We start from the raw sequence: 25,014 nt of genomic DNA on the forward strand, positions 1-25,014 counted from the left end.
TTTTTCTTATAACAAAAAGTAAAAAAAATCGAATAAACTAAATTTTAGTCAAACATTTAGGCCAAAATGTATTCAGCCACATGTCTTTAGTAAAAAAAATCGCAATAAGCGTATATTTATTGGTTTTCGCAAAAGTTATAGCGTCTACAAACTAGGGTACATTTTTTGGAATTTACACAGCTTTTATTTTATGACTGCCTATCTCATTTCTTGAGGTGCTAAAATGGCAAGGCAGTACAAAACCCCCCCAAATGACCCCATTTTGGAAAGTAGACACCCCAAGGAAACTGCTGAGAGGCATGTTGAGTCCATTGAATATTTAATTTTTTTGTCCCAAGTGATTGAATAATGACGAAAAAAAAAAAAAAAAAAAAATGTTTACAAAAAGTTGTCACTAAATGATATATTTCTCACACATGCCATGGTTATATGTGGAATTGCACCCCAAAATACATTCTGCTGCTTCTCCTGAGTACGGGGATACCACATGTGTGGGACTTTTTGGGAGCCTAGCCGCATACGGGGCCCCAAAACCCAAGCACCGCCTTCAGCATTTCTAAGGGCACAAATTTTTGATTTCACTCCTCACTACCTATCAAGGTTTCGAAGGCCATAAAATGCCAAAATAGCAAAAAAAAAAAACAAATGACCCCATTTTGGAAAGTAGACACCCTAAGCTATTTGCTGAGAGGCATGTCGAGTCCATGGAATATTTTATATTTTGACACAAGTTGCGGGAATATGACAAACTGATTTTTTTTTGCACAAAGTTGTCACTAAATGATATATTGCTCACACATGCCATAGTTATATGTGGAATTGCACCCCAAAAGACATTCTGCTGCTTCTCCCGAGTACGGGGATACCACATATGTGGGACTTTTTGTGAGCCTAGCCACGTACGGGGCCCCGAAAACAAAGCACCGCCTTCAAGATTTCTAAGGGCATACATTTTTGATTTCACTCCTCACTACCTATCACTACCTATCACAGTTTTGAAGGCCATAAAATGCCAAGATGTCACACAACCCCCCCAAATGACCCCATTTTGGAAAGAAGACACCCCAAGCTATTTGCTGAGAGGCATGTTGAGTCCATGGAATATTTAATTTTATGGCCCCAAGTGATTGAATAATGACCAAAAAAAAAAAAAAAAAAATTTTTTACAAAACGTTGTCACTAAATGATATATTTCTCACATATGCCATGGGCATATGTGGAATTGCACCCCAAAATACATTCTGCTGCTTCTCCTGAGTACGGGGATACCACATGTGTGGGACTTTTTGGGAGCCTAGCCGCGTACGGGACCCCGAAAACCAATCACCGCCTTCAGGATTTCTAAGGGCATAAATTTTTGATTTCACTCCTCACTACCTATCACAGTTTCGAAGGCAATAAAATGCCAAAACAGCACAAAACCCCCCCAAATGACCCCATTTTGGAAAGTAGACACCCCAAGCTATTTGCTGAGAGGCATGTTGAGTCCATGGAATATTTAATTTTTTTGCCCCAAGTCACTGAATAATGACCAAAAAAAAAAAAATACAAAACGTTGTCACTAAATGATATATTTCTCACACATGCCACGGTTATATGTGGAATTGCACCCCAAAATACATTCTGCTGCTTCTCCTGAGTACGGGGATACCACATGTGTGGGACTTTTTGGGAGCCTAGCCGCGTACGGGACCCCGAAAACCAATCACCGCCTTCAGGATTTCTAAGGGCATAAATTTTTGATTTCACTCCTCACTACCTATCACAGTTTCGAAGGCAATAAAATGCCAAAACAGCACAAAACCCCCCCAAATGACCCCATTTTGGAAAGTAGACACCCCAAGCTATTTGCTGAGAGGCATGTTGAGTCCATGGAATATTTAATTTTTTTGCCCCAAGTCACTGAATAATGACCAAAAAAAAAAAAATACAAAACGTTGTCACTAAATGATATATTTCTCACACATGCCACGGTTATATGTGGAATTGCACCCCAAAATACATTCTGCTGCTTCTCCTGAGTACGGGGATACCACATGTGTGGGACTTTTTGGGAGCCTAGCCGCGTACGGGGCCCCGAAAACCAAGCACTGCCTTCAAGATTTGTGTGAGTGAAATCAAAAATTTATGTCCTTAGAAATCTTGAAGGCGGTGCTTGGTTTTCGGGGTCTCATACGCGGCTAGGCTCCCAAAAAGTCCCACACATGTGGTATCCCCGTACTCAGGAGAAGTAGCAGAATGTATTTTGGGGTGCAATTCCACATATAACCATGGCATGTGTGAGAAATATATCATTTAGTGACAATATTTTGTACATTTTTTTATTTTAATTTTTTTTGGTCATGATTCAATCACTTGGGGCAAAAAAATTAAATATTCCATGGACTCAACATGCCTCTCAGCAAATAGCTTGGGGTGTCTACTTTCCAAAATGGGGTCATTTGGGGTTTTTTTGTGCTATTTTGGCATTTTATGGCCTTCGAAACTGTGATAGGTAGTGAGGAGTGAAATCAAAAATTTGCGCCCTTAGAAATGCTGAAGGCGGTGCTTGGTTTTCGGGGTCCCGTACGCGGCTAGGCTCCCAAAAAGTCCCAAACATGTGGTATCCCCGTACTCAGGAGAAGCAGCAGAATGTATTTTAGGGTGCAACTCCACATATAACCATGGCATGTGTGAGCAATATATCATTTAGTGACACATTTTTCTTTTTTTTTTTTTTTTTTCTCATTATTCAATCACTTTGGACAAAAAAAAAAAAAATCAATGGACTCAACATGCCTCTCAGCAGTTTCCTTGGGGTGTCTTCTTTCCAAAATGGGGTCATTTGGGTTTTTTTTTGTGCTATTTTGGCATTTTATGGCCTTCGAAACTGTGATAGGTAGTGAGGAGTGAAATCAAAAATTTACACCCTTAGAAAGCCTGAAGGCGGTGATTGGTTTTTGGGGTCCCGTACGCGGCTAGGCTCCCAAAAAGTCTCACACATGTGGTATCCCCGTACTCAGGAGAAGCAGCAGAATGCATTTTGGGGTGTAATTCCACATATGCCCATGGCATGTTTGAGCAATATATCATTTAGTGACAACTTTGCGCAAAAAAAAATATATATATATATATATATTTATATTTCCCGCAACTTGGGTCAAAATCTAAAATATTCCATGGACTTAAGATGCCTCTCAGCAAATAGCTTGGGGTGTCTACTTTCCAAAATGGGGTCATTTGGGGGGGTTTTCAATTGTCCTGGCATTTTATGCACAACAATTAGAAGCTTATGTCACACATCACCCACTCTTCTAACCACTTGAAGAAAAAGCCCTTTCTGACACTGTTTGTTTACATAAAAACATATTATTTTTTTGCAAGAAAGTAAAGTTGAACCCCCAAACATTATATATTTTTTTAAAGCAAAGGCCCTACAGATTAAAATGGTAGGTGTTGCAAAAAAAATTTCCACACAGTATTTGCGCAGCGTTTTTTCAAACGCATTTTTTGGGGAAAAAATACACTTTTTTTTATTTTAAAGCACTAAAACACACTATATTGCCCAAATTATTGATGAAATAAAAATTATGATCTTAGGCCGAGTACATGGATACCAAACACGACATACTTTAAAATTGCGCACAAACGCGCAGTGGCGACAAACTACATACATTTTTAAAAGCCTTTAAAAGCCTTTACAGGTTACCACATTAGATTTACAGAGTAGGTCTACTGCTAAAATGACTGCCCTCGATCTGCCCTTCGCGGTGATACCTCACATGCATGGTGCAATTGCTGTTTACATATGACTCCAGACGGACGCTTGCGTTCGTCTTTGCGCAAGAGCAGGGGGGGACAGGGATGCTTTTTTTTATTTTTTTATTTTTTTATATATTTATTTCGCTTTTTTTATTTTATTTGTTAACTGTTCCTTCCATTTATTTATTTTTTTACCATTTTTATTGTTATCTCAGGGAATGTAAATATCCCTTATGATAGCAATAGTTAGTGACAGGTACTCTTTTTTTTTTTTAAATGGGGTCTATTAGACCCTAGATCTTTCCTCTGCCCTCAAAGCATCTGACCACACCAAGATCGGTGTGATAAAATGCTTTCCCATATTCTCAATGGCGCCGTTTATATCTGGGGGGGGGGACATTCCCTCCCACTGAATGTAAAAGCAGTCTAGAGGCTAATTAGCCGCTAGGACTGCTTTTACATGAAAGCCGACCGCTGGCTGAAAAGAATGATACCAAGATGATGCCTAAACCCGCAGGCATCATTCTGGTATAACCATTCAAAGTCCTGCAACATACCAGTACGTTGATGGTTCTTGTTGGACATGTATTGTAATCTTTTTTTTTTTCATGCAGTCTGTTGGCTGAACAAAAAAAAGATTGATCGGTGGGTATGCCCACCATTAGAATACCTCCCTTCATCCACCCACTTCTAATGATGGGCATACATGCACCATTTATATATGCCGAAGCATGGGGGCATCCTCCCGCAAAAAAGTTATGCCGCGTACGGTCGGACTTTTCTATGCCGCGTACACACGGTCGGACTTTTCTATGCTGTGTACACATGGTCAGACTTTTCCACAGGAAAGCCTCCGTAGGAATGTCAACCGTATGTACGCGGCATTAGGAGCAAAATCGCTCCTCCGCCCCTAATGCCCCCATGCTCCGGCATATATGCTCTTTTTTGAACTGTAGTGGTGAAATCACCTCCTACAGCATTGGAGTCGCGGCTTTATATATCGTGGGAGCAAACGCTGTTGCTGTCACGCTAAATAAATCCGCACTGCAACTGAATGGCGTACCTGCTAAGCAAATGATGGTTAACATTAAAACAAAGTAACATTCCAGTATAACAGTAAGATCATACCATACCTGCAAAGCAAATACCTATAAAAAAACATAGTAAAAAATAAAACATTTTTTAACGCAACCTGTGCCTAAAATATATATATATGCCAAAGCATGGGGGCATCCTCCCGCAAAAAAGTTATGCCGCGTACGGTCGGACTTTTCTATGCCGCGTACACACGGTCGGACTTTTCTATGCCGTGTACACATGGTCAGACTTTTCCACGGGAAAGCCTCCGTAGGAATGTCAACCGTATGTACGCGGCATTAGGAGCAAAATCGCTCCTCCGCCCCTGCTGCCCGCATGCTTCGGCATATATGCTCTTTTTTTTAACTGTGGTGGTGAAATCACCTCCTACAGCACTGGAGTCGTGGCTTTATATATCGTGGGAGCAAACGCTGTTGCTGTCAAGATAAATAAGTCCGCGCAACAGCTGAATGGCGTACCTGAAAACAGTAAAATAAATTACATACCTGAAAAGCAAGCATGAAAAAACATAACAACAATAAAACTTTGCAGAATAGAATACAGTAAAAAAGAGCAGAACAATAGAGAGAGAATAGAGAGGGAGAGAACAATAAAACGACAACTATTTTTGGTTTTTTTATTTTATATTTTTTTGTGTGTTTTTATTTTTTACTTTTTTTTTTTTTTTTTTTAACACTTTTTTTTGTAACTGTGAACTGTAACTTCAACTTTTCGGTTCCAGGTTTGGGTCTCTCAAAATGCGATGGCATCTTGGGAGACCCTGTGTGAGTGTGCCTAGCCTGTGAAATGTTTCACCCTACACTAATAATTAACGTGTGTGTGGAAGCGTTCAAAACATTCACCAATACAAAGACCAGGATTGCCAGGACATTTGGGACAAAAATAACGGGTGTCACGCCTAAATCCGCGCTTGGTACAGACACGACATTTTCTTTGGGGGGCTCGTTGGGTAGGGGTACTCGGGAGGACATAAGAAAAATGCCTCTCATGCAGTCGGCTTACTGCATTTGGTAGGAGATGGTGAGGTACAATACCGCCTGGATACAGGAGTTCTGTGATGATATCCCTCTGGAATTGAAGGAAGGATTCATTCCGTCCTGAAGCTCTGTATACGACATGAGCATTCAGTAGAGCCAATTGAAATAAATGTAGAGACACTTTTTTGTACCAGCGTCTCGTCTTACGGGCAATATGATACGGCGCCATCAACTGGTCGTTGAGGTCCACCCCTCCCATATTAAGGTTATATTCGTGGACACAGAGGGGTTTCTCCACAACACCAGTCGCCGTACGAATTTGGACTGTCGTGTCTGCGTGAAGGGTGGTAAGAACGAAAACATTCCTATTGTCCCGCCACTTCACAGCGAGCAAATTTTTACATCTGCAGCAGGCTCTCGCCCCCGGCCTAACACGGGCATCTACAAGCCGCTGGGGGAAGCCCCGGCGATTAGGTCGCACGGTGCCACATGCTCCAATCTGTTGATCAAATAAGTGGCTAAAAAGTGGCACGCTGCTGTAAAAATTGTCCACATACAAATGGTACCCCTTTCCGAATAAGGGTGACACCAAGTCCCAAACAATCTTGCCAGCGCTCCCCATGTAATCTGGGCATCCTTCCGGCTCTACCTGACTATCTTTTCCCTCGTAAACCCTAAAGCTCCATGTGTAGCCTGTGGCCCTGTCACAGAGCTTATAGAGCTTGACCCCGTATCTGGCACGCTTGCTGGGAAGGAACTGTTTGAAAGACAAGCGGCCAGCAAATTTAATCAGGGACTCATCAACGCATACAACCTGCTGGGGATTAAACAAGGCTGCAAAACGTTCGTTGAAATGGTTTACGAGGGGCCGAATTTTGTAGAGCCGGTCAAATTCAGGGTCTCCACGTGGACGACAAAGTGCATTGTCACTGAAATGCAGGAACCGCAGGATCGCCTCGTATCGTCTCCTGGCCATGTGAGCAGAGAAAATGTACATATGGTCAATGGGATGTGTGGACCAATACATCCGCAATGACGGAAATTTGTGTATGCCCATGTTGAGGGTAAGGCCCAGAAAGGTCTTAAATTCGGAAACCTCGAGAGGTTTCCATTCTTTGGCAAGGCGAGACTGGGGGTTAGCGGCGATGTAAGTACCAGCATATAAATTGGTCTGGTCCACAATAGATCTATAGAGATCTTCCGTGAAATACAGCGAATAAAAATCAAGTGACATAAAGTTCGCTGTATCCACCTGAATACCGGGTTGGCCAGTGAATGGGGGAAGTACAGGTGCTGTAGAAGTGGTGGGGACCCAATCAGGATAGGCAAATTCTACAGGAAGGGCACTATGGGCACGACGGGCCTGTCTCTGTCTTTTTCTTGGTGGCAGCGGGACACTACTTGTGCTTGCCACATCGCCAGCTTCAACTGCACTTATGGGACTCGCCACGTCACCAAGTGTTACTGCAGTGCTGGATAAACGACCAGGGTGTACTAGGCAGCTGGTGCTTGCCAATTCACCAGAAGGAATAGCGGCGCTAGTACTGGATCTCTGCTCCATACGAGGGTCCTGCGGTTCTTGCTGCTCAACAACATCAGAATGGGATCGGGTACGCCTGGCCTTAGCAGGGACCTCAACTTCGTCGTGCGAGCTATCTGACATGGAGCCGCTGTCGTAAATGGGTTCATATTCTGAGCCAGAATCTGTCAGATGCGTGACCTCCTCCTCTTCACTATCTGACATGCACATGAACTCCAAGGCCTGCTTATCATTGTACCTTCGGTTTGCCATTTTGGACTCTAAATTTAGTGGTACAATGGTAAGGATTCACAGGTAAAAAAAGCACCTGACTATAGAAAAGCAAATGTAGAAAACGCTTCAAAAAAAACTGTAAGCGATCGCAGGGATCAGGCCTGTCTCTGCGAACGCTGCAGTTATGTGTCTTGTGTTTTGTAAGTGACAGTGATCGATCGATACTGCACTTGGGTGGGTTGGGCTGGGCAGAGGGGGAAAACGCAGGTGCTAGCGGGTATCTGGGCTGATTCCGCTAACAATGCGTTTTTGGGTACCCTAAACTGCTGGGTACGCTAGTATAGATCTGATCAGATCAGGTATCGATCCGTTCAGATCCTATACCACTAAGGGGGGTGTATGCTTAGCGAGTGGGTGTAAGCGGTACTGGCTCTAACCTAACGCTGCCTGGGGTGACGCAGACCCTGACTGGCGCTAAAATTAAATTTATATCACCCGCCGGGTGATCAGGGGGTTAAACCTATTGGGTTATATACGGCGGGTGCTCTGATGCTATAAACAGCAAACTAACCAACCAGCGTCAACCGTAACACTTATACGGTGATCACTGGTGAAAGGGTTAACTAGGGGGCAATCAGGGGGTTAAAACCTTTATTCGGTAATATATGGGGGTACCTAACGCTTTCTAAAAACCTGGTGGCGAACCTAAAATAACTAAATAACTAACTGGCTAACCACGTCACCAGTGACACTTATACAGTGATCAGTGGTGAAAGGGTTAACTCTAGGGGCAATCAGGGGTTAAAACCTTTATTTATGGGGGTACCTAACGCTATATAAACCTGGCGGCGAACCTCAAAAAAAACTAACTGCCTAGCGGCAACAGTGACACTAATACAGCGATCAGAAACCGATCGCTTAGTGACACTGGCAATAGGGGTGAAAGGGTTAACTCTAGGGGCAATCAGGGGTTAAAACCTTTATTTATGGGGGTACCTAACGCTATATAAACCTGGCGGCGAACCTCAAAAAAAACTAACTGCCTAGCGGCAACAGTGACACTAATACAGCGATCAGAAACCGATCGCTTAGTGACACTGGCAATAGGGGTGAAAGGGTTAACTCTAGGGGCAATCAGGGGTTAAAACCTTTATTTATGGGGGTACCTAACGCTATATAAACCTGGCGGCGAACCTCAAAAAAAACTAACTGCCTAGCGGCAACAGTGACACTAATGCAGCGATCAGAAACCGATCGCTTAGTGACACTGGCAATAGGGGTGAAAGGGTTAACTTTAGGGGCAATCAGGGGTTAAACCTTTATTGGGGGGGGGGTAGGGGGCTACCCTGGACCTAAAGGGGCCTAAACCTAACTGCCCTGACACTTTTTTCTGTCACACTGACACTAAAAGCAGTGATCAGAAAATAAATGATCACTGCAATCAGTGACACTGTGACAGGGGGTGATCTGGGGGTGCTGGGGGGGTGATCGGGGGGGGTTATGTGCCTATGTGTGCTGTGTCAGTGTGCTGTTGGTGCAACTCACAGTACTGACGTCTTCTCTCCTCTGGAATCAAACGAAAAGACCGCCAGAGGGGAGAAAACGTCACTTCCTCCCTGCCTGTGTTTACAGTTACACAGGCAGGGAGGGCTCTGCTGGAATTTCATTCGCCGAGGGAGATCGAGAGGGGACGGCTGGAAACCAATAGCCGCCCCCTCCTCCCGGACCTCCCGTACACCGTTCCCGGCCGCCGCATGTACCGGAGGGGGTCCCGATCGGACCCCCGAACCGAGGTAAGGCGGGGACGTACCTATACGCCCATGTGCCTGTACGTGCCATATTGTGGACGTATATGTACATGCGGTGGTCGGGAACTGGTTAAATCACTATTTATTTGCCTAGCTTACTTGTTTGTAGCCTAAATACTGAAATTTGCACCTAAAAATGTAATTTAGTAACTTTTGTGAAATGCCAGTAAAAACGTGGCTGCGCCAGTAAATTTCAATCTGGTAGGTTGGCAACACTGACCCTCACATATCTAACGTGCTCCAAACCATGTGGTTCAGTGCGGCACATCTGTAGAAAAGGGTCAGGGCACTTTTTTTGTGTATGTGTGTGTTTTATATGTGTAGGGCATGAAATGAATTGGCCGACCTGGATGAAACGATGAAAATGCACACTTGCTCCAGTGTAACAGGGGCCCACTGATATCAGTCCAAACAGGAAACTAGAAGCACACTGGATTTCTGCTTTCTGACAGGTCAACAGTTATACGCCTGAATTTTTTCTGCACTTGTAGAGTTTTAAAAGGGAACAAACATGGGGAAATGTATTGCAGAGATGTACTGAATGTTTTTTTAAATATTTGTGTCCTACCATTAATTCTGCAGCGAACGCCCTGGAGAACAATGGGGAATTGTCAATATTTGTGACAACCCCTGTGACTTTCATCTCACTTCTGTGTTCTTATATTATCTTTTGCAAATACACTCTGCACACATAAATGTCAATTTACATTAGGAGATCCCTAGATAAATGCCAATGGCATTCATCCCTCTCTTTTTTTATCATTATTATTATTATTTATTTTTAATTATATTTTTTTTCCCCTTTTCCCTCCTTCCCTATCACTTCCCCTTAGTTTTGTTGTTGTTAAAATAAAAAATTGCTCTACCACTTCAATACCAGGCACTTGCACCCCCTTCCTGCCCAAGCCAATTTTCAGTTTTCTGAACTGTCGCTGTTTAAATGACAATTGCGCTGTCATGCTACACTGTACCCAAACAGAATTTTTATCATTTTGTTCCCACAAATAGAGATTTCTTTTGGTGGTATTTGATCACCTCTGCGGTTTTTATTTTTTGCTATACAAATAAATAAAAAAAGACAGAAAAAATAAATAAAAAGTTTTTCTGTTATAAAATGTTGTAAATAAGTAAGTTTTCTCCTTCACTGATGGGCACTGATAAGGCGCCACTAATGGGCACTGATAAGGTGGCTCCGATGAGGCGCCACCAATTAGGTGGCACTGACAGTGGGCACTGATAGGCCATTTTGAGTGGCACTGATAGGCGGCACTGATACATGGCACTGATATGTGGCACCGATATGCATCCCTGTGGCACTGGCAGAAATTTTGAGTGGGCACTGGTTGGCAGCTGCCTGTGCATTGATTGGAAGCTGCCTTGGCACAGATTTGCATTTCCCTGGTGGTCTAGGGGGGGCATACCTGGTGGTCCAGTGTGGATTCCCATCCCTGGTGGTCCTGGGCGGGCATCTGAGGGGGGTCTGCGCTGATAAACTATCAGCGCAGACCCCCCCCTGTCAGGAGAGAAGCCGATCGGCTCTACCCCAATCGTGTCTGTCAGACGTGAGTGTGTCTTTACTGAGATCAGTGTAGCGGTGTGTCAGACTGACAGATTGCCACGATGGGGCGCGCGGCGGCTGTTATCCTGCTGGACATCATATGACGTCCAGTCAGGGTAACTGAACCACCTCCCGGCCGTCATTTTGCTATAGGCCGGGCGGGAAGTGGTCAAATAATATATTTGCTGTTTGTGTGGTTTCTTTTTCTTTCTGTAAGAGATAAAATGCCTGATAGAGATAGATATATCCGGTTTACAGGGACGCTATGCTATTAGCTAGCATCGTTTAGGAACTGGGTAATTTAACTGCTATCAGCTTTGAATCCACATTTGGGTATTCCCAGTCATCCAGTTAATCTGTAGTTACATTATATTAGGTGGATTCAGATAGAGTTACGATGGCGTATCTACTGATACGCCGGCATAAACCTGAATCTACGCCGTCGCAAATTTAAGCATATTCTGGAAACCAGATACGCTTAAATTAGGCTAAGATACGAGCGACGTAAGTCTCCTACGCAGTCGTATCTTAGGGTGCATATTTACGCTGGCCGCTAGGTGGCGCTTCCGTTAAGTTTGGCGTAGAATATGCAAATGACTAGATACGCCGATTCACGAACGTACGTGCGCCCGTCGCAATTAGTTACGCCGTTTACGTTAGAGATACGCCGGCGTAAAGATAAAGCTGCTCCCTAGGTGGCTCATCCCATGCAAGGTATGGACGTCGGAACAGGCCTATCTTTTTACAACGTTTGCGTAGGTCGTACGCGAATCGGGCTTGACGTCATTTACGTTCACGTCGAAACGGCGTACTTTGGAGCAATGCACACTGGGATATGTCCATGGACGGCGCATGCGCCGTTCGTTAAAAACGTCAATCACGTCGGGTCACCAGTCATTTACATAACTGAACCACCTGTTCCACATTTGAATTAGGCGCGCTTAGGCCGGCCCATTTACGCTACGCCGCTGTAACTTAGGAGGCAAGTGCTTTGTGAATACAGCACTTGCCTCTCTAACTTACGGCGGCGTAGCGTATATGCCATACACTACGCCTGCCTAACGTTGCGCCCGCCTACGTGAATCTGGCTATATATCTGTATCCGTAATCAGTCAATCGTCCCTGCCTTTTCTTTATTTTAATTGCAAGCCCTTTTAGCCACAACCAGAGGGTTTTTGGATCTGAATTTGCCTTCAGGCGATTTGGGTGTTCCTGAATGGTTCACATGGCAGCACTGGAGCCACTCACTGAGCTGGTCATGTCACAAATCCCCTGATGAAGCCAACGGTTTGGCGAAACTAGTCGGGAATGACCTGACCAATGGCCTGTACTTTGATGTTTTGCTCCCACGTTTCTATGCCTATATGTTTGAACCGATTTTTTACTCTTTTGTAATTAATAAATCTTTTTTATTTTTAGATATTTACTGTGTTTTGGTTTCTATTTGTTGGCACTGCAATAATCTCATACCCCTCCATTCCTTCTTCAGAGATAGATAGATATTTGTGTTCTTTTTGTATTTGTGTTTGAAATGGCAATAAGAAGTAATTAAGAAAAAAAGAAAAAAGAAAGGGCCAGATCCACGTAGCGGATTGTAATTTTAGTCCGGCTGCCGCAACTTTGAGAGGCAAGTGCTGTATTCACAAAGCACTTGCCTCTAAAGTTACGGCGGCGTAGCGTAAATCTGCCAGGGTAATGGCGCGGAATTCAAATGTTAAAGATGTGGGCGTGTTTTATGTTAATTTTAGTTGACCCGACGTAAATGACGTTTTTTCTGAACGGCGCATGCGCCGTCCGTGGGGGTGTCCCAGTGCGCATGCTTGAAATTAACCCGCAACAAGCCAATGCTTACAACGTGAATGTCATTCTACGCAAAGCCCTATTCGCGAACGACTTACGCAAACAACGTAAAAAATTTGACAGGGAACGACGTCCATACTTAACATAGGATACGCCTCATATAGCAGGGGTAACTATACGCCGAAAAAAGCCTTACGGAAACTACGTAAAAAAATGCGCCGGACGTACGTTCGTGGATCGCCGTATCTAGCTAATTTGCATACTCGACGCGGAAATCGACGGAAACGCCACCTTGCGGCCAGCGAAAATATGCACCTTAGATCCGACGGCGTACTAAGACGTACGCCAGTCGGATCTAGCGCAGCTTGAGGCGTATCTAGTTTTGTGGATACAAAACAAAGATACGCCGGAGCAACCTAGCAGTTACGCGGCGTATCAATAGATACGCCAGCGTAACTGCTTCGTGGATCTGGCCCACAATCTCTAGAATAATTTCCATTGGCCAAGTTCCTCCATCCATACTTGGACAAAGGTAGATTGGTTGTCGTTTACCTGTGCCGTCACCAGTTTTTCATCTAGTCGTAGCTCTTTGGTGAAGAAGTCGGCTCCTATGGTGGCTCTGTAGTAGTTGGTGAAGCGACTGTTGACGTACTGGTTCATCAGTGCCGACTTTCCCACTCTGCAAGCCACAGAATCCCAATTAGATGCACATTCAACGTGGGCACTAAGAAGACATATTCAGCGCTCTACTTGACGAACTAGTAAATTCTTTGCATTCCACCAGTCATGTGAGGTGGAGGGTAAACACAGATTATAAGATCAGAATCAATAGACGGTTTGAAGAATCCACATAAGACTATTATTACCTGTCCACGGATACAGTGTGCACTGTCCTTTTATCAACACAGTAAGAGGAATTCGCTCCTACAGGAGCCATATGAGCCCTTTATAATACCATCCAAGCAGATCTTTCTTAGGAGGGACAGTCATGAGGTCTGTCCTGAGATATTCAGACTGAGTATATGTCATTTAAAGGAGTTCTCCAAGCTAAAACTTTTAACCCCCGCTGTGCCCGGGCTGTAAAACTATACAAAATAAACTTTCACTTACCTGCCTACGATCCCTCCTTCCACTTCCTGCGGGTCGGTGACTCACAGTGCGCTCAGCCTATCAGCGGCCACGACGGGACATTGCTGCGGCCGCTGATAGGCTGAGCGCACTGTGAGTCACCGACCCGCAGGAAGTGGAACAGACCGGGACCGGAGAACGGGACGGCGATATCGGAACAACGGGGGATCGTAGGCAGGTAAGTGAAAGTTTATTTTGTATAGTTTTACAGCCCGGGCACAGCGGGGGTTAAAAGTTTTAGCTTGGAGAACTCCTTTAAGTATTGGATCTAAACTGAAAATGAAGATTTGCTAAATTAGGTCACGTGACCCAGAGTGCCAAGGGTTCTTTTTGTTACATTGGGCAGGCAGGTACACACTCTAGTATGTTTACCAACCCTCCTTTTAAAAGGGAATTATGTTCTCTCTCTAATATCTTATAAATATACATGTGTATAAGTAACCCAGCTTAAAGTATATACACTATGGGGTAGATTCAGCAAGCAATTACGCCTGCGTATCCATAGATACGCAGTGTAATTGCTAAGTAGTGCCGGCGTATCAACTTTCTGTATTCAGAAAGCTCGATACGCCGACTGTAGCCTAAGATACGACTGGCATAAGGCTCTTATGCTGTCGTATTTTAGGCTGCATTCTGACGCTGGCCGCTAGGTGGCGTTCCCGTAGTTGTCAGCGTAGAGTATGCAAATTGCATACTCACGCCGATTCACAAACGTACGCGCGCCCGGCGGTCGTGTTTTACGTCGTTTGCGTTCGTCGCTTTCATCGTAAGGCTGTTCCTGCTATTAGGAGGCGCAGCCAATGGCAAGTATAGACGTCGTTCCCGCGTCGCGATTTTTGAAATTTACGTTGTTTGCGTAAGTGGATCATGAATGGTGCTGGACGCCATTTACGTTCACGTCGAAGCAAATGACGTCCTTGCGTTCCCGCGCAGTACGTTCGGCGCGGGAACGCGCCTAATTTAAATGATCCACGCCCCCTACGGGATCATTTAAATTACGCGCGCATACGCCGGCCCCTTTTACGAAACGCCGCCGCAAATTACAGAGCAAATGCTTCGTGAATGAAGCGTAGCTCCAGTAATTTACGGAGGCGTAATTTACGCCTCCGTAATGCGCTTCTGGAAGAATGGTCAAACATTCCCATAGACACACTCCTAAACCTTGTGGACAACCTTCCCAGAAGAGTTGAAGCTGTAAAGCCTTGTACACACGATCAGTCCATCCGATGAGAACGGTCTGAAGGACCGTTCTCATAGGTTAACCGATGAAGCTGACTGATGGTCCGTCGCGCCCACACACCATAGGTTAAATAACCGATCGTGTCAGAACGCGGTGACGTAAAACACAACGACGTGCTGAAAAAAACGAAGTTCAATGCTTCCAAGCATGCGTCGACTTGATTCTGAGCATGCGTGGATTTTTAACCGATAGTTGTGCCTACTAACGATCGTTTTTTCCCCATCGGTTAGAAATCCATAGGTTAACATTAAAGCAAGTTGGCTTTTTTTTAACCGATGGTTAAATAACCTATGGGGCCCACACACGATCGGTTTTGACCGATGAAAGCGATCAACCAGATCGTTGTCCTCTGGTTCACCGATCGTGTGTACGAGGCCTTATAGCTGTGAAGGGTGGGCCAACTCAATATTGAACACTAGGGACTAAGACATTAAAGTTAATGGGCCGGATTCAGATACCTGAGCGTATCTGTCCGGCCGGCGTAACGTATCTTAGATACGTTACGCCGCTGTAACTTTGGGCGCAAGTTCTGTATTCAGAAAGAACTTGCGCCCTTATTTACGGCGGCGTAACGTATGTGTTGCGGCGTAAGGCCGCGTAATTCAAATAGGGATGTTGGGGGCGTGTTTTATTTAAATTTGGCTTGACCCCGCGTATGTTCCTTTTTTTTTTGAACGGTGCATGCGCCGTTCGTGAAAACATCCCAGTGTGCATGCCCGAAAATCCGCCGCAAAACGTCATTGCTTTCAACGTGACCGTAAATTACGTCCAGCCGTATTCGCGAACGACTTACGCAAACGACGTAAAAAATTCAAAACTCGACGCGGGAAAGACGGCCATACTTAACATAGGATATGCCTCATATAACAGGGGTAACTTTACGCCGGAAAAAGCCGAACGCAAACGACGTAAAAAAAAAGCGCCGGGCGGTCGTTCGTTTCTGAATCGACGTAAATAGTAATTAGCATATTCCTCGCGTAAACGGAAGCGCCACCTAGCGGCCAGCGTAAATATGCAGCCTAAGATCCGACGGATATCTATGCGTAACTGATTCTATGAATCAGTCGCATAGATACGACCGAACGCACTCAGAGATACGCCGTTGTATCTCTTTCTGAATCCGGCCCAATGTGCGTGTAAAGGTAGTCGGAGATTCTACCATCCATGTCAAACAAGAAAATTGAGCCATTCATGGGAGGCCTTTACAATGCACACTTAGAAGTTGGCCAACTTCAAAGCTATATTCTCGGTTATAGCTTACCTATACACAGTGCCGATCCTGACCTCCATGGTGCCCTAAGCAAAATAACACTTTAAACTTGAGAAGAGGGGGGACTGTCGAAAATGACATGTCACATTAAAGTTGAGAAGCGGGGGAACGGGGGACGCTGCCGACAGTGACATGTCACATTGAAGATTAACGTTGAGAAGTGGGGAGAGGGGGTGTTCTACTGTCGGAAATTACATCTTACATTAAAGTTGAGAAGCGGGGGATGCGGACTTCTTACCTCTTCTCCCATGCAGCCAGCGAGTTGAGAATCGGGGTGGGGGGTCGAACATTACTTCCCACCAGGCAGGGCCTCTAGTAATTTGGGGGGCCCTCCGCAGCTTTGCGGGGCCCTAAGCGGCTTGCATAATGAGCCTATAGGGCGGATCGGCCCTGCCTATACAGCCATAAAGCATTTAGTCAGTCGTAGTAGCAAATCCATTCTGCTTCTATAGCCCTGGTGTCCCACTCTGACCTGCAGTCCTTTGGCACTTACAAAAGCCAATCAAAGAAAGATGCTTTAAACCCCTTTCACACTGGGTCGCTTTGCAGGTGCTATAATGCTAAAAATAGCACCTGCAAGCCAACCTGAAACAGCTGCTGCTGTCTCTCCAGTGTGAAGGCCCTGAGGGCTTTCACACTGGAGCGGTGCGCTAGCAGGGCGGTAAATAAAGTCCTGCTAGCAGCATCTTTGGAGCGGTGTGTATACCGCTCCTGCCCATTGAAATCAATGGGGCACCGCGGCTATACTGCCGGCAAAGAGCCTCTGCAAAGGCGCTTTGCGGTGGTTTTAACCCTTTCTCGCCCGCTAGTGGGGGGTAAAAGCACCCCGCTAGTGGCCGAATAGCACTGCAAAATTGATGGTAAAGCGATGGTGGCCCGCGCACCAGGCTTAACAGGGGAGGACCCAGCACGTTGGAACAGCTAACTTGCCCAGTTACTGCTGTCCCATCTGGCTGGATCTCTCTGAGCACCGGAAGCTGGGTGGAGCTGACCAGGGCTCAGGTCCTGCGGGAACACGTGGGAACGGAGTTCCTGCACTTTTTTCACAGCAGGAACGCAGTTCCCTTTGCAGGACAAGAGCAGCTTTGAGCAGCCGAGCCGACCCCCCCACCAAGCGGCGATGCCCAGCTCGAGTCACTGTCAGGGGCAGGCGAACCTTAGTAATCCTTTATGTTACTGGCCGCTTCCTGTATATGGATTCATCGCGTAGTGTGCGGGTATTCCGTCACTTCCTCGATGCCGCAATGTCTCCTGGGAGCTTTTGTCATTGTTCCCAGGAGACATTGCGGAGGTCTGCAACGAGTTATCGCGGGATTTAGAAAGAACTTAAAGCTTAAAGGTAAAGGAAAAGGAATACCCGCACACTACCGGATGAATCCATATACAGGAAGCGGCCAGTAACATAGTATTACTAAGGTACAGTGGATCGGAAAAAAGACATGCGGTTTAGTAATTATGCATATGAGCGTATCATTTTTTTTTGTTTTGGTGGGGGAGTGGATCTTGGGTGGGAGTTCCCACATTTTTTTCCCCAGGACTTGACCCCTGGAGCTGACATTTATATCCCCCGGGTGTGTCTCAGAGGATTGTGTGGAGTTGGGGTTAAAGGGACCTGCACCGGAATCTGGACAAAGAGGCCTCCCACTACACTGTCAACAGATGTTCTACCATGGCCATCTTTTGAAGAGGAACAGTAAAGTGCAGAAAATACATCTTTGGTGTGGACATTCCTTTCTTTTAAATATAAAGGCTCATGGCCCGGGGAAAGTCCTGGGTAGGCCTATGGGAAGCATTTGGGCACAATATGGCCAAAACGAGTGGGCCACTGTCTAATCCAAGAAGTGGCCGGTGGGGACTTGCACCTTTTGGCACCAACCCCTAGCCAATCAGAAGTCTTCTTACAAGCCCATGTCAGGCTGAGTGTTTGCAATACACAGCACAGACTTCCCTTGTTTCAGTTTTAATCAATCACCCCTTGTGATCGGCACGGCCGCTTTTCTAGAATACAAAGATTACCATTCGTACTGCACAAGAAATAAACTTACCCCGCATTCCCAACTAAAAGAATTTTGATGTGTTGTCTTGAGAACATCTCCCAATGTCAAGTAGAACAACATAAGTTGAAAGTTCTATGGAAAATATCTGGCAAGAGAGAAAAAGAGTAAGTAATGGGGATTACAGACGTTTCTCGAACAATGAGTGAATGTTATTTGTAGAAGCGGAGCTTCAGGCCACAATTGAATCCAGATATAAATCTGAATGTTGTCCAGATAGGTCATTACATAAATCATGTAATCCAGGTTTTAAATGTTATGTTTTGTACTGTTTGTGTGTGCAATAACTTTTAACCACTTGCTTACTGGGCACATAAACCCCCTTCGTGCCCAGGCGAAATTTCAGCTTCCGGCACTGCGTTGCTTTAACTGACATTTGCGCGGTCGTGCGACGTGGCTCCCAAACACAATTGACGTCCTTTTTTCCCCACAAATAGAGCTTTATTTTGGTGGTATTTGATCACCTCTGCGGTTTTTATTTTTTGCGCTATAAACAAAAAAAAAGCGACAATTTAAAAAAAATATATTTTTTTTTTACTTGTTGCTATAATAAATATCCCAATTTTTTTTTTAAAAAACGATTTTTTTTCTCAGTTAAGGCCGAAACGTATTTTTCGACGTATTTTTGTAAAAAAATAAAAAAAAAAAATCGCAATAAGCGACTGGTTTGCGCAAAAGTTATAGCGCCTACAAAATGGGGAACATAATTATGATTTTTTTTTGATTTTTTTACTAGTGTCGAAATGGCGGCGATCTGCGATTTTTATTGGGACTGCAATATTGCGGCGGACGTATCCGACACTTTCGACACAAATTTGGGACCATTCACATTTATACAGCGATCAGTGCTATAAAAATACACTAATTACTGTATAAATGTGACTGGCAGGGAAGGGGTTAACACTAGGGGGTGAGGAAGGGGTTAACTGTGTAGCCTGGGTGTGTTCTAACTGTGTGGGGGAAGGGGGGTGACTGGGGGAGGTGACCAATGCTGTGTCTCTATGTACAAGGGACACAGATCGGTCTCCTCTCCTCTGACAGCACGTGGAGCTCTGTGTTTACACACAGAGCTCCACGTTCCTGCTGTCACCTGCCGCGTCACCGACGATCGCGTGCCGCCAGGTACACGCATCGGCTCCCCAGCGATGCAGCGGCACAGTGTTTACCCGCTGCGCACCCCCCAGGGGCGCACGGGTAATGCTTTTAAAAGGACGTCCAAAGACGTCCAGTTGGCACCTGAGAGCCGCGCTGTTGACGTCTTTTGTCAATAGCGCGGGTCTCAAGTGGTTAATAAATACAGATTAAAATTTTTTTGTTTGATGTCACAATGTAGAGAATAAGATTTCCTATCATCTGTGCCCAGTGTTGCCACACAAAGTTAATCCAGCTCTGAGCAATCCTCTTTTATTGTTCAGTGAGATAAAACAGACTTACAGAGAAAAACCTTAGTCCGTTCCGCCCCCTTGCTGTGAGTGACAGGTTATTTACATATCTCATGCACTAGCCTGGAGACGGGCATTATTTTTTAATTCCCACCCCCACTCCTTGTCTGAAGTCATGTGGTTATTTTTCTGGATTTTGACTGGATGTTAGCGATCATAGCAGAATTTAGTGTAAGGAATACACAGGAAAAAATGCATGTTGACAAGGGGAGTGTAGAGGAGGGCGGGGAGTCTACTTCCATAACGGCTCCACCCACCAAGCTCCAGACAACAGACCCACCCACAGAATCTGCAGTTTTTCAGTTCTTATAACAGACAGAGGGGAGACATGTGACAGGTAAGGATACATGCAGGAGGCATCTATATCCTTCTAGATCAGCACTATGGCAGTAGTTTAGAAAGGATGAGAGCGGTTTTACATCCACTTTAATACCTATTGAAGTATTTGAACATCTTGATGTGCATCTCCTGTAACTTCTGAACAGCAGCACTCTGGGAGAGGGAGAAGCAGCAATAAGAGGCAATCTGTCTCTCCTCATTTACGTTCCCCACCTCTGCCAAAAAGTGACCCATGGCGCAATATGGCTTTCTAAATACCCTTTTTAAAAACAATGGGGTAGATTCAGAAAGAAGTTACGCTGGCATATCTATTGATACGCCGCGTAACTTCTAGGATGCTCCGGCGTATCTTTTTTCTGTATTCAGAAAACAAGATACGCCGGATTTTGGCTAAGATCCGACTGGCGTAAGTCTCTTACGCCGTCGTATCTTAGTTGCATATTTACGCTGGCCGCTAGGTGGCGCTTCCGTCGATTTACGTGAGGAATATGCAAATTAGGTAGATACGCCGATTCAGAAACGTACGTCCGCCCGGCGCATTTTTTACGTCGTTTACGTTAGGCTTTTTCCGGCGTAAAGTTACCCCTGCTATATGAGGCATAGCCAATGTTAAGTATGGACGTCGGGCCAGCGTCAAATTTTCCGTCGATTATGTCGTTTGCGTAAGTCATTCGCGAATAGGGCTGTGCGTAATTTACGTTCACGTCTAAAGCATTGGCTTTTTGTGGGTTAATTTGGAGCATGCGCACTGGGTTACGTTTACGGACTGTGCATGCGCCGTTAGTCAAAAACGTCATTTACGTGGGGTCATGTTTTAATGCATAAAACACGCCCACCTCTTCACAATTTGAATTAGGCGCGCTTACGCCGGCAGATTTATGTTACGCCGCCGTAACTTAGGGCGCAGGTTCTTGGTGAATACAGAACCTGCCTCACTAAGTTACGGCGGCGAAGCGTATCTGCTACGCCCGCACAAAGTTACGGCGGGCTATCTGAATCTAGCCCAAATTGTATAATTTTTACTATTTTTTTCTTTTCTTCGTCCCAGCCAAAGAGTATTTTGCAGTGAAATACCATGTAACAACCAGAAGGCAAGTATTTGGCTTGCGGTTGCAATGCAGTCCCATTGACATCAATGGGCAGTTTGACAGGCAGTGCCACCTGTCATCCTTAGCACACTTAGCAAGCCAAATTACATTTGCTGCAATACTTAATCAAGGAAAGCTCCCTGCTGACAGAATACAATATCGCTGCCACTGCGGGAGGGATTTTCCCCTCAACACTAACTGTGTTGATGGGGACAAAATTGCATAATCTATGGCCTGCCTTACCTACATAGCCAGTCATTTTGGTAAAGGTGAACTAACTCTTTAAAGCGGAGGTCCATACAAAAAGTGAACCTCCGCTTTTTGGAACCCCCCTCCGGTGTCACATTTGGCACCTTTCAGGGGGAGGGGGGGTGCAGATACCTGTATAATACAGGTATTTGCACCCACTTCCAGGTAGAGGCTCCCGTGGTCACGCCCCTTTCCATTACCCATCCCCCCGCTGTAAATTGGGAAATCTACTGGTCCCAGGAGACAGCTGGGACCAGTGAGGACGGGCCGCGCCGATCGCGCATGAGCAGTAGGGAATCGGGCTGTGAAGCCGCAACGCTTCACTTCTAATCCCTCGCCGAGGATGGCGGCAGGGGCAGCCGAGAGACAAGCGATTGCTCGGCCTCGGCGGCCGACATCGCAGGCGCGCTGGACAGGTACGTGTCCATTTATTAAAAGTCAGCAGCTCCTGTATTTTTTGTAGCTGCAGGCTTTTAATAATTTTTTTTTTTAGGCAGACCTCCGCTTTAAGGTAGGGAGGTTGGGGGATGCTTAAAGTGTGGATCAACCATATGCTTTTAATGCCCCCCAATTGCAAGTGTAAACAAGCCCTTAAAGTGATTGTAACGTCTCCTTTTTTTTGTTTTCTATTAAAATAACTAACATGTTAAACTTACCTGGTTTTTCACAAAACAGCCAAGATCCTCCTCTTCCTGGGTGCCTCTTCTGCACTCCTGGCCCCTCCCTCCTGTTGAATGCCCCCAAAAGCAAGCAGCTTTGCTATGGGGGAAACCAATCCTAGCCGCTGCTCTGTGTGTCCATTCAGACACAGAGCTGCCGTTCGCCCCCCCCCCTCTCTCTCCTGATTGGCTAACAGAGTTTGACAGCAGCGGGAGCCAATGGTGCCGCTGCTGTGTCTCAGCCATTTTGGAGGGTGTCCTGGATGGCCGAGACACTCATGGACATCACTGGACAGAGATGGGGCTCAGGTAAGTATTAGCATCTCAGTACTTTGTTTGCCTTGCTTGGTATGCACGGTCTTTAATACTGTATACCGTATTTATCGGCGTATACCGCGCACTATTTTGCCCTGAAAATCAGGGCAAAATCGCGGGTGCGCGGTATACGCCGATACCGCTTTCCAGCCACGAGTTTGAATACTGCGCCGGCATATACCGAGCGCAGTACACTCGTGTATCTTCGGGCAGTCTCGGCGCCTCTCGCGCTGACGTCCTGAGCGTACAGGACGTCAGCGCGAGAGTTGCCGAGCCTGCCCGACGATACACGAGTGTACTGCGCTCGGAATATGTCGGCCCAGTATTCAAACTCGGCGCGGGAAACGAGCGGGGAGGACGCAAGGACGCCGCAGAAGGACGCCGGACCTGACGAAGAGGACACCCGAAGCCGCAGACGGACGCCGGACCCGACGAGGCCGCCGATGGACGCCGCGCAAGACACCAAAACTGTAAGTACAAAACATCTTTTTTCCACAGGAATTCGGGCAACTTTAGGGGTGCGCGCTATACGCGGGAGCACGCTATACCCCGATAAATACGGTATATGTTTTCGCGATATGGTTTCCTATAATCTTTATGCTCTAGATCTCTGCCTCATCCAGAAACCTGCACAAAGCTTGCGATCAAATTCCAGGCAATCTGTTTACATGGCATCCTCGGGGATATCCCAAGGCTCACAGCATAAACAGTTTAATTTTCTCAGCTGGTGCACTGAAATCTCAATATCTGCACCACCAAAGGGATCAACAATAAAGTTTGCTCTTGCAAAGTAATCCGGGGTTCGTATTCAAAGTAAACCTTCACTCAAAAGTGATATTTTGGACCATTCCAATTGCCCCTCAACTTTCAAAATAATTTTTCTATCATTTTTTTCCCCTTTTATTGTTATTTTTTTTTCGTGCCGTCTCGATTTTTGCCTAGGCGACAATGAGGTTTCATTATCTTCCTTCTGCCCCCTGGGATACTGACATCACATATCCAAGGAGCAGTGGTGGCCCGTCCATTAGGGTTGCCACCTCATCCCTTTAAAACAGAACACATATTAATTACACAGGTTCTGTGGCTGATTAAAGTGGTAATTAAACTCACTTGGTGCCTTATCTGCATTCAATTTGTCTCAGAACCTGTGTAATTCATATGTGTTCTGTTTTAAAGGGATGAGGTGGCAACTCTAGTTGCCGCCCCCTAATCCATGCGCCCGGCCCCTAATCTACATGCTGGTCGCATGGGTTTCTATGTTTTTTTTTTTTTGAAGCACATGATTAGAGCCTGAGGCTATAATTGGCTTAAAAAACCCAGCCTTGCGCCCTAGCCCACCCTTTTGTGAAGCCAATTAAAGCCTTAGGCTCTAATCATGTGCTTTGCAAAAAAAAAAAAACTGTTGAAGTCCATGCGTCTGGTGCCCTGCATGTAGATTAGGGGCCCGGGCACATGGATTCATGGCAATACGGAGGGTGCTCCATTCATGGCAATACGGAGGGTGCTGCATTCATGGCAATACAGAGGGTGCTGCATTCATGGCAATATGGAGGGTTCTCCATTCATGGCAATACAGAGGGTTATGCATTCATGGCAATACAGAGGGTGCTGCATTCATGGCAATACGGAGGGTGCTGCATTCATGGCAATACAGAGGGTGCTGCATTCATGGCAATATGGAGGGTTCTCCATTCATGGCAATACAGAGGGTTATGCATTCATGGCAATACAGAGGGTTATGCATTCATGGCAATACGGAGGGTGCTGCATTCATGGCAATACGGAGGGTGCTGCATTCATGGCAATACGGAGGGTTCTGCATTCATGGCAATACGGAGGGTTCTGCATTCATGGCAACGGTGAGGCTGCAGATGGGCACTGATTAGGCTGCATTGATGGGCAATGACCCTTATTTTGCTTCACAGTTCTTTATTTAAAATGTAAGATTATTTTTTTCTTGAAACGTCCTTTTTTTAAATTGAAGGTGCGTGTTATAAGCCGATAAATACAGTATATCCAAATAACACACCCGAGCTCATCTCTTCACCACACACAGCCACAAAGGCAAGAGAATTCTTGTTGGGCCGTGTATTAGTGCTCGAAGGAACACACTTAGACCCCTTTCACACTGAGGAGTTTTACAGGCGGTACAGCGCTAAAAATATCGAAAAACTCCTGCCCAGCAACCTCAATGTGAAAGCCGGAGGGCTTTCACACTGAGGCGATGCGCTGGCAGGAGAGAAAAAAATCTCCTGCAAGCAGCATGTTTGGAGCGGTGTGTATACCGCTCCTTCCCATTTAAAACAATAGGAAACCGCAGTAATGCCGCAGAGGCGCATTGCGGGCTGTATTAACCCTTTATCGGCCGCTAGCGGGGGTTAATACCGCACCGCTAGCGGCCGAATCCCGTGGCAATTACGACGGTATAGCGCCGCTATTTTTAGCGGCGCTATACCGCCACTGCTGCTCCCGCCCCAGTATGAAAGGGGCCTTAG

At 45.7% G+C, this 25,014-nt stretch overlaps 1 protein-coding gene across 2 annotated transcripts in view; it reads right to left on the bottom strand.

Moving 5' to 3' along the window:
• Nucleotides 1-25,014, bottom strand: part of LOC120913182 (ras-related protein Rab-7a-like) — a 61,485-nt gene that overhangs the window by 23,538 nt on the left and 12,933 nt on the right. For both annotated transcript variants that reach the window (XM_040322953.1, XM_040322954.1), the window contains exons 2-3: nt 18,419-18,515; nt 13,288-13,414 (exon numbers count right to left, since the gene is read on the bottom strand). In XM_040322953.1, coding sequence (XP_040178887.1) covers nt 13,288-13,414; nt 18,419-18,465 — 174 coding nt within the window. In that variant the 5' untranslated portion in view covers nt 18,466-18,515. The remainder of the gene's footprint in view (nt 1-13,287; nt 13,415-18,418; nt 18,516-25,014) is intronic.

This window comes from Rana temporaria, chromosome 9 (assembly GCF_905171775.1).
Source record: "Rana temporaria chromosome 9, aRanTem1.1, whole genome shotgun sequence".
Taxonomy (NCBI): Eukaryota; Metazoa; Chordata; class Amphibia; order Anura; family Ranidae; genus Rana; species Rana temporaria.